Consider the following 10,500-nt stretch of genomic DNA (forward strand, 5'->3'; position numbering starts at 1 on the left):
TAATTTAAAATATTTTTAAAATGATAAAATATGTGCATTTAGTATTTTTTTTTAATGAAAAAAATATTTTAAATTATTTTTAAAAATAAAGAAGAATGAGCTAGAAGAATATACTTATTAATAGAAAAAATTTAATGAAAATATGAATTTATTCTATAATTCAAATTTGATTTCTCATATTTTCTATTGACTTATTTATGTTTGATTTTAGTTGTTTCTTCCAACAAAATATAATTTTGAAAAAAAATTTAAAAAATATCAAATAAAAAATTATGAACAAATTTGGATATTTTTAAATTAAAAATGATATATGTTTTGAAAATTTTATAGATTTAGTTTTTTTCAATAAAAGAAGTTTTTAACCCATGTCTTTATTGTTTTCCTTTGTTTTCTTAGTTTTTTATTTTTTATTTTAAACTAGAATAAAAAGTTTTAGATTTTCTTTATAAAAATGAAGATAGGAAGAAAGGGAAAAAAGAAATTAAGAATAAAAATTATGAAATTATTTTTTTTATTTGTATCATATTTTTTCTTGGTTTGCGTTGAGAAGCTGGAAAAAGAAGTTTTAAACTTGTTATTTATAGAAAATTATCTTTTTTGCATTTAAAATTTTGATATTATGAATTTATTATAATTTGCATTACAATTTAATTTGTGAATACTACAAATATTTATTTGAATATGTGCATATCAGTTTTAAAAAATTATATGTTAAATAAAGTTTGTGACGGTAAGAGCTTTTAGTTTTAATTGTTAATTGAATAAAAAAGAATTTGAATCATTAAAAACTGTTATTAAATTAATGTGAAATAAACTATTGTAAATATATAAAATTTTAAATTTTAAATACTCGTTACAATCATAATAAATTATATCCATATATAATTATCATTGAATGATCAAAAAAATAAATGAACTAATAAATTACAATATAATTAGATAAATTTAACATAAAATTGAATTAAACTCATGCACGGAAATCGAATTCTAAAACTTTCTTCTTGCCATTACAACGAAGTCTCATTATAAATTTATATTGATATATTTTAATAAATTAATTTACATGTATCCAAATAAAATACAAATATTCATAAATAAAAAAAATATTCTACAACAAAGCTCGACACACATGCAGATTAATAAGTAATATATATATATATATATATATATATATATATGTGTGTATGCATGCGCCCGTGTCAACATAAAATTAAAAGCTACTTTCTATGATAGTTATTGAAATGGCAGAGCTGGCCAAGAAAAGTAGAAAATTGAAGAGTTGTACAAATAACAATTAAGATTTGCAAAAGACTTGGACGACCCAAAAAGATGTAACAACTGGCAACAACATTATCAATCGAAATCAGAAACGTCATAGCTCTACTTCACGATTCATTTACAGGAAATGATGATGTCCTTTCGATCATCTTGTCAAACATCAGACCTGTTACAAGGCCAACAGGAATGGCTACCAGACTGCTTGTATCTTTACAAAGGAGAGACAAAAAAGTTGAAAACAAGAAACCACGAAATAATCCTTCATATCCTGTACAGAATGTGGGAACCCCGTCCACACAAATTCAGAATATCCTCCAAACCCAGTCCAGGAGCACGCTACAAGAACACGTTCTCGGTCATGCTCACCAGCGTGCCTCATTTTTCCAGAAACCAAGAAGCTCCATAGAAAACTGAAGATATAACTACTATTGAATTTGAGTTGGTCCATGGGAGAATTGCAACCACTGCCATAATTTTGAATAGTCAGGTCCCTGGAGATGAAATTCCAAGCACCCAATGAGTTCAACAATAACCTTCAAGTATCGGAGATCTCAAGTAAAAAATACTGTCATAGTTAGCAAGAAATACTTGTATGAAGATGATTGAGTCGTTTAATTCACGCCAGATTGGCTTTTACAACATAATTCTAGGTAGATGCGTCAACTTCCTTCCCGTGATCTTCCTCATGAGTACCAATCTTCAACCGTCTTAACCATATGTCATAATCCATAGGATATGGCGTTCCACACAAACTGTCAACATAATCAGCAAATGCTTTCAATACCGTTGAGACATCACCCAATTTCTGTTGAATCAATCTCCTAGACCAAGAGGTCTCTCTCCACTGTAGTGCCCCTTCAACAGAATCAAGATCAGGCAAAGCACCTCCACATGCAAAATAAAGCATGTAAACCAGGCTCTCAGCATCCGATGCTAAGCACAACTTTCCCTCCTGTAGAGCGTAAGTAGATGAAAAATGAAGGTTCATTGCAGGGCGGTCCCTATCTTCCAAAATAGCATGTCCCCAACCAATTAGGACAAAATAAGGATGCCCTTCACCAGACCTCATACAAATCACATTTTCAGGCTGAATGTCCCCATGCCTAATGCCATCAGAAGAGGCAGTAGAAAGTGCAGATAAACAGTCATGACAACACCTGGTAGCCTCATCCACACCAAATTGACCTTCACTAACCATATTAGCAACCGTTTCACCAACCGGGCTGGTCACAAGAATAGGGGTGCCACACCAAGGGTGATCACAGTTTCCACCTGAACTGGGTCTCCGACACTCACCAGGATGAATAATCCTTCCAGATGCAATTAATTGCGGCAGATACTTGCTAGATAGGCCTTTCTGTTTCATAATAGTCAATACTTTGCTTTGCCTCTGAACTTGATACCACAAATTCATATCTTCCCATGCCGGTTCCAGCTGAGAAGGATGAGAACCCACATAGAGAAAGAGGGACTTTCCTGGGTCTTCAACTGGTGATGCAATGTAACAAGGAAGTTCACCATTACTCCTGACTTGGTTAATCTGATAACTTCTTTCCCAGTTTGAATCCTCCAACCATAATACAGATCCTACTTCCAGCTTTAGCAACTCGGACTCAATTTTGACAGATTCATCCAGAACTTCAACAATTTCGGGAGAGACACCATGCTGCTGGAGCCTAAATAAACCACTCCCATTCACTCTAGTATCCCCCAATTGCCTCTCCACTCTCCTTGTTTGGAGGCGAGAACCATGGTCAGCAGCTAAGTCTTCAATGGACTGTTTAGGCAGGCCAGCAAACTGCATAATACAGTAAAAAGTTGCAAAAGTTACCTGCAAAGCACCAATATCTCCCCAATTGGCATTTCCAAGCTTGTTCCAGATCCTATCAACTGGAGATACAGCAATTCTAGCATGCTTTTGTATCCACTCAGCAGCACACTCATAGACATTATTCACATCAAAGTCCATTTTATTTACATCTCCTTCAACTTTCACAACCCCGCCATATTGAGAATCAACAAGAAGAACAAAGACAGAATTTGAACCCAGAGGAAAATTCTGTCTACTTAACCTTCTTGATATGAGCATGCGCAAAGCATAAAAAAGAGCCTCACCTAGAACATGCAGAGAAGGATGTTGTTCGCTTTCCACAGCAAGGCTTCGGATATCAGGCCTCAAAAGAGCCAGTTCGAGAAGATTGTCCCACTTTCCATGAGGATGTCTTGGGTTCTTAAGCAATAAACCAGTAGCACATAAACTTCCAAGCTTCCCACTAGCTATTGCCTTCTCTGCCTGGTAAAATTTTAAATTTTCTTTGTAAAGACAGGCAACAGAGAAAGGCATGGGTTCATCCTGACTCCAAAATGCCTCCCACAAGCCCTTCACGGTTGCATGTAAAAAATCTTCAACAGCAAGATAAGCAGTTGCTTCAGCAGCATCAGATGTTGAAGCATAAACAGCATTTGGCATCCGAATAAGCTGTTGGAACGAAACCCCTTCCAAAGCATAGTCAAAATTTTGAAGCTCTATCAACTCAAAAGGTACATCGAAGGCAGGCGTCTTTGGTGCTGACTTCTCATATATTGACTGAAACCAGTCTTCAAGATTTGCAGTAAAAATTTCACAATCAATAAATCTGTAGAAAAATTCCTTGCCGTTACGAGATTTACTGGCAGACGATAAAGTGGACCTTTTTGTCCCAGACCCAACTGATTCCTGGTCTGGGGACCCACCTGTCAAACATCATGTGTATTTGACATAAGCTGAAAATTAAGACAAACTACAATAAAATGCACAAAAAAAGAAAAAAGTTCAAAACAGATAGAATAAGACTTATAAATACTTTTAGTACAAATGGAATAGGGAGTAGTTAAGCATTCAGAATCTTTTGATTTAATCCTTATTTAAAAAGCTATGAACTTCATAAGGAACTGAATTATAAATAGAGAAACTAAAGCATTTCATTCCGAGGTCAAGAAGATGACACATGACACAATTCCAGACATCAACCAATACCAAACAAGAAAGTAATTAATTGAAACAAATACCATGTCATAGGTTATCCATTTGATGAAGCCATAATAAGGATAATAAGATTTTACCATTCCTCACAACATTTACATCCCAGCTATTTGTTTAACATTTAACATGCATTTATAAATGGTAAACCCACATTGGTAGATATAATCCTTGAATTTGCTGACAACATTTTTATCCCAGCGATTTGTTTAACATTTAACATGTATTTATGAACCCACATTGGTAGATATAATCCTTGAATTTGTCCAAAACATTATTGCCACATCAGGAGGAATAAAAAGATGTAAGAAAAGTGTTGGGACAAGTAGCACCAATCCCCTAATAATTTCAAAAGAAACACAAATTATCTGACATTTAAATTGTCAAAATACATAATTCATGCCTTGAATCCCATTATCTCAATCATCAAAAGCTACTTAAAACTATTAAAAAGAAGATCTATTTAAATGAGCTTCACAAACTTAAAATGAAGCTCACGTAAACCAGACAAAGTCCATATTGTAAATAAAATAAACTAAGCCCAAACAGCATAGATCATTTCTTCGAAATGATCATCTAAAATTAGTTCTCCTCCCAGACAATGGTCCTCGCTACTCCAATAAGTTAATGAATTTATAAAGAAAGGAGAAATTTTAAAAAGCTGCTTTATATAGAAAGGTAAGGAAAAAAAAAAAGGAAAAAGAAAAAGCAACTCTTATGCTATCAAAGTTTCAATTTCTGCCTGTTAAAATTTTAAAAAGCTGCTTTATTACTGTCTTAATAATCATTTTTATTTCACTTAAAGAATATCACATTTTTCTACTAAACACAGAGCTTCATCCAAGATACACATGCATGATAACACAGTATTAATGTGCATTTTGGATGCTTGTGACTGCCATCATCAGCCTTGACAATTCTATTCATTTAATTCATTTGCATATTAATTTATTCTCTCATTTTTTAATGTATGAAATCACACTTATAAGAAAAGGAGCAAGACGCTGCACAGGCTTCTTATAAAAGACTTAAGCCATGGCAACAAACCCTTACAACATCATAAAAAAAATCCATTTCAAGTTTATTGATTAACAGAATCTTCATAAAGGATAAATTATATGACATGCAGCATTGTTAAGGCCCTGCAACTTAGTGCCAGAACAAAAGCACCACAGATCCTGTCAGGCGAGGAGGATTTGATCAAGTGCGTGCCTGGTGCATCTAGGCACACTTTTTTGTAAGGTGGTAGGCACATAAAAGCCCACCTGATTGAAGTTCTCCTTAATATCTTTTATTTTTACTTTTGTCATTAACTGTACCTTCAATAGTAAAAAAAGGGGACACTATCAAACTCTCTACTTCTCAATACTTGAATATTCACCAACATGGGACCGTAAGGAAATCATATATATAGGCAAACAAAAAAGAAAAAGAAACTTTTGCATGTTTTGTAGAACAAAATAGTCCACTCTTTAGTTATTATTATTATTATTATTAAACACACATATACAAAAACACATTTATATGCATATTGCGTATTCACTTTGGTGAGTGCTTTTTATGCGCCTCAGGCAATATAAGGTTATAGCACCTAGAGTGCACCTTGCGCCCTTGGCAACACTGAATTGACAAGAATATGACTATCCAAGAAAGTATGATTACCAAACAATGATTATGCTACTCATAGTGATTTTACTACTCGACTATAGAAAATACCAGAAGGTATCCTGATGGAGGATGGTCATATGCTAGTTGAGGAATTAAGTTATCTAGGCCACTTTATTAATTAGTATTTTACTTATTTTCCAAGTATCAGGGCTTAAGTGTTATATTTTGTATTTTGTATCACTTCTAGGGTTTAGGGTTTAGTTATAAATACCAATGTTATTTTAGTTTCGCACAGGCTTGGTTATGAGGTATTTGAGATATTGATATTTTTCGGATATTTGAGTTTTTGGTTATTGATATTAGACTTTTTGGTTGGGAATTCAGATTATCTCGAGTGTTTTGATTTTAGAATACTTGTTATAGATCATATCCTCTCAAGCTGATCATTTTAAGTAAAATCAATGTAATGGCTTCGGACATTCATAGAATCCAGAGCAATGGTCTTCAGCAAAAGGAACATGAACGGTAAAAGTTTTGTAATGCAGGAACAAAAAGATGCAAAAAAAAAACAAAAAGTGAATATTGAGATTATGCTTTTTTTTTTTACTATACTTGCAAGACATTCTTAGATATATAGATGCCTCATAGTAATGTATGCCAAAGCCAGTGAAAGCTAAGCAAGGTATCTCATTTTCCCAACAGAAAACAGTACACTCAAACACTAATATAGTGACATAATGAGGTAAAATTTTATTACCATGATCTCTAAGAAAGGCGAAACAGGACAAACCACTAGGATATCATCTATTTGCACAAAGCAACAATTACGCAGACAAAAGTGAGCTTCAGCCAAAAGCTGTTGGACTAAGGAAAGCAGACATAATGGGAAGTCATTGTCCTAAAAAATCCATAACAAGGCACAGACAAAAACTGCAGCAAAATCACCTTGGCAAAGAAAGAGATGCCATCGATGCCATCCTGTTGGTGCAAATGTCACAGAGCAACTGTAGACTGACCATGAACATCTAGTAAAACTTGTCTTAAGAAGACCAAACCATTTGTGCCAACAATCAATTAATATGCAAAAGATTAAACTAGCTATCAAAGCATACAACTCAATTTTTGCAGTCACAATTTCTTATCATGGATTTATCTTACCTTTGCCAATTTTTTTGTTTTGAAGGGGGAAAAGAGAGAAAAAGGAAAGGGACAAATAGCGCAAGATCAGCGTTGAGCCAAGCTGAATTGCATAAAAACTAATATGAACAGAAACTGTTATTCACCTAAAACTACGATTAAAAATATTTTAACAAAAAAAAAAAAGAACAAAGAAATGCAAAATTCAACATAATTCTTATAATAAGAAAGCAGTCTATATTAACGGAAATGGATTAAAGCATATCCATAAATAATTAGTTGATGATGAGAAGAGTAGAAAGAACAAAAAAAAAAAAAAAAATCAAAGACGTGGTGGAAAGTAAACAGAGAGTCAAAGCTATACTCGAGAGAGAGAATTTAGGGTTTAAATTTAAAAGCAAAAAGAGAAAAGAGAAAATATACCTTCCATTACCAGACAGACAACGGCTTCCTTCAGATCTCTCTCCTCCCCTAGTTTCAATGTCCTCCTTTCTTCTCAGTCGAATGGGATGACCCTTGTGTTTCTTTCTGTTCTTTTTCCCTTTGGCCACAACCATTTCTTTTTATTATTTCAATATCAGTAAAATCACGTCAAACGTGAGGAAATAAATAGTCCCTTCATTCTAAAATTATTTCCTTTTCTTTCTTCTTTTAACTCTTATTTTCTCCATGTTTCTATTAATTTTTAATTTTTAAGATTAAAGATTATAATTTTATTAATATTATAAAAATTAAAATAAAATATTAAAAATACTCAGAACTTTTTTTTTATATTTTCGTCCCCAATCAGAAATGAATACTCAATTTAAAATTCAAAAAGTAATATATAAAAAAATGGTTAATCCAATTTGATATAGCAAGTTGATGAATAAAAAGTCATGCCAAACCAATTGATAAATTTACATAAAAATTTATTTTTAAATTGATAACAACAAATGTAAAATTATATGTGTTTTCATTTTTTTATAACATGCATTAATTTTTTTTTTACATACATAGAAAGAAACTATCCAGTACTCTCTTCTTTTTTTTTTTAAATCAAATTACCAATTTTTATCCTTTCTACCCACATAATGGACATGCAAAAATCAAATACTAGTAAATATAATTAATATTAATAATCAAAATACTTCTAGACAAAAAGATAATAAGAAATAATCTAAAATTGATATAGTAGATTTGGACACTGTTGGTATAGAGTTTAGACTTTAGATACAAACTTGGTAATCTTGACCTTAATGAAATAATCTAATATTATTAGATACAATTAATAGAAAACAAAATAATAACTTTTTTTCATTGTTTTTTTATTTTTATTTTTTGGAGAACAAGAAAGAATTGGAGAAAATGATTTCGCCTTTTTTTTTCTTTGAAAACTATTTTTCTAGTTTTAAAAAAAAAATACTTCGTTTCCTTTTTGTTTGTTTTTTTTTTACTCTTTTATCCTTTTTTTTTCTTTTTTGAGAAAAAAAATTTAAGGAAAACAATAATTTTTTTTTTTGAGGGAAAGGGAAATGACTAAAAGAAATAACCTTTCTTTATTTTTTTTTCAAACAAAAAAAAATGGATGGGAGAAAAAAAAAGTTTTTTGTTTTTTTCTTTTGAAGCGAAAGAAATGAAATACTTCTCTTATTATTGAAATGCAAACTTTAAAAATATTTTTTTGTTTCCTTTTAAAATATTGTTGAAAATGCAAATTTTAGACAAGAATGAGACAATTGAAATTTGATTTAAGAATATCATAAAAGATCTTTGTTTTTTTTTTTAAATCAAATAAATAGATTTTTTTTAATCATTTGAAGTTTTTTTTTTTTATTGGAGCTACAATATGTAAATAGACATATTTTTTATTATTATTACTCTTAGGAAAGGACGTTGTAAAAATAAATTTTTTCTCATGTGTCATAATTTCATGAATTTTTTATAATAAAGATTAGTATGACTCTAACTAAGGTTGATTTTTTAAAATTTTCTACATGCAAGGTTTGAGTTTAAAAAAAGCTATAAGGTATCTAAATTCTTTTTCACAATGTTCACACCGAACTAGTAAAGCATCACAATATCTATCTTCTACATGCTGCATGCAAAAAATATTTAAGTTGAGTGAAATATTTCTCTAGCCATTATAAGGGTTGTCATTTCAAAAAGTCATCGGTGCTTTATCCTCTTAGGAATGTAGCTACATAGAATTTAGTAAGGTTAATTGATCCCACTTAACATTAAAAGTATTGTGTTTTTTTTTTAAATCTAAATATATTGTATTTATATATGAAGAGCAATAATATTTTTTTATATGAAGAGTAGTAATATTTTTTTTATAGTTTTATATTGATCCCATTAAGAAATTCTAAAATTCTAAAGTGTGTTGGAGATTGCACTAAAATTTTAACATTTTATCATAAGCTTTTGATGCAATTTTTCTTGAATATTGGCTTATTCCTTAAGAAATTTGACAAAAATATTCCTATATACATAAGTGTTCAATGTGTAAGTGAAAATATGAAAAATGAGAAAATTTGGAACTTTTGAACTCATTTTGGAGGAATTTTGGTGTAAAAAGCTATGAAAGGCTAAAATTTGTGTGCTTGTGTTATAATGCCACTTATAATAGTTTTTTTCACCTTTTTTTTTATGATTTTCTTAGCTCATTTGAGCTTGATTGAACTTTATTTCAAGTTTTAATTCTTATATTTTTCATTTGAAAATGTCATTTTTAGTTTAGTACTTTGTCACCTTTGTAGTATTTTTGCAAGTTTTAGAAAAGTGACTAATGCACTAGTATACTTTGAAGCCTTCTTTGGACTTGTGAATTTTTCAAAATTTTCATGCATAAATTGTCCACTAAATGGTCTATATTCGGTAGCAAACTGAAGGAGGAATTGGTTACAATTGGTGTCAATTATTGGAAGCAAAATTCAACCAAGGCTGTTTGATGTGCTTGCTAGGTGATCAAATGATTGTGGTGCCATTTTGGATAAGCAAAGAAGGATCAATTAGAGCTACTTAATTGGCAATTCGAATGCTTCTCATTGGATATAATGTTGACTTTTGGAGCTTACTAAATCAAGGGAAGAAAGCTTGAAGTAAAGTGAAGCAAGAAGAAGTAAATAAGGAAGCAAAAGATACAAGTTAGTTGAGATGGAAAAATCTAGAAGAGGTGGCAATTGAACCAAAAATTTTCTACATTTTCATTGATTGAACTATCTCACATTTTCCTATAAATAGGAGAGAGTGGCCAGTCATTAAGAAGACTTTAGTTGGTTTTACATTTTTTTTTCCTTGCATTTACTTTTTTTTCTCTTTAAACAATTTCTTCATTGTTCTTTTAGATGGTTGTTTGAGAGAAAATTGCATTTATTTTCTAGCAAAATTTACTTTTCTTCCCTTTATTTTCATGCACTTTAAGATTCTTTCAATTAAAGTTCAAAATCTTTTAAGTTTTCAAGTTAAATTTGATA

General features: G+C 30.9%; 1 protein-coding gene across 5 annotated transcripts; it reads right to left on the reverse strand.

Annotated features, from left to right (window-relative positions):
* Window positions 1-1,264: 1,264 nt before the first annotated feature.
* On the reverse strand, window positions 1,265-7,576 carry LOC111312146 (uncharacterized). Of its 5 annotated transcripts, none has more exons than XR_002692800.2 (3): window positions 7,466-7,576; window positions 1,867-4,011; window positions 1,265-1,769 (listed from the first exon to the last, which is right to left on the reverse strand). XR_002692800.2 is itself a non-coding variant. In XM_022912182.2 (2 exons), the coding sequence occupies exons 1-2, from the start codon at window positions 7,470-7,472 to the stop codon at window positions 1,925-1,927; spliced, it is 2,094 nt and encodes a 697-aa protein (XP_022767917.1). In that variant the 5' UTR covers window positions 7,473-7,576; the 3' UTR covers window positions 1,265-1,924. The 5 variants fall into 5 exon arrangements, 3 of the variants coding, with proteins under 3 accessions (XP_022767917.1, XP_089619581.1, XP_089619576.1); XR_016343445.1 differs by having other exon boundaries at window positions 1,331-1,769; window positions 1,867-4,041; XM_022912182.2 differs by having other exon boundaries at window positions 1,265-4,011.
* Between the last annotated feature and the right edge of the window lie 2,924 nt (window positions 7,577-10,500).

Source organism: Durio zibethinus, chromosome 1 (assembly GCF_047325235.1).
Source record: "Durio zibethinus cultivar Kanyao isolate XHJ-2024 chromosome 1, ASM4732523v1, whole genome shotgun sequence".
NCBI lineage: Eukaryota > Viridiplantae > Streptophyta > Magnoliopsida > Malvales > Malvaceae > Durio > Durio zibethinus.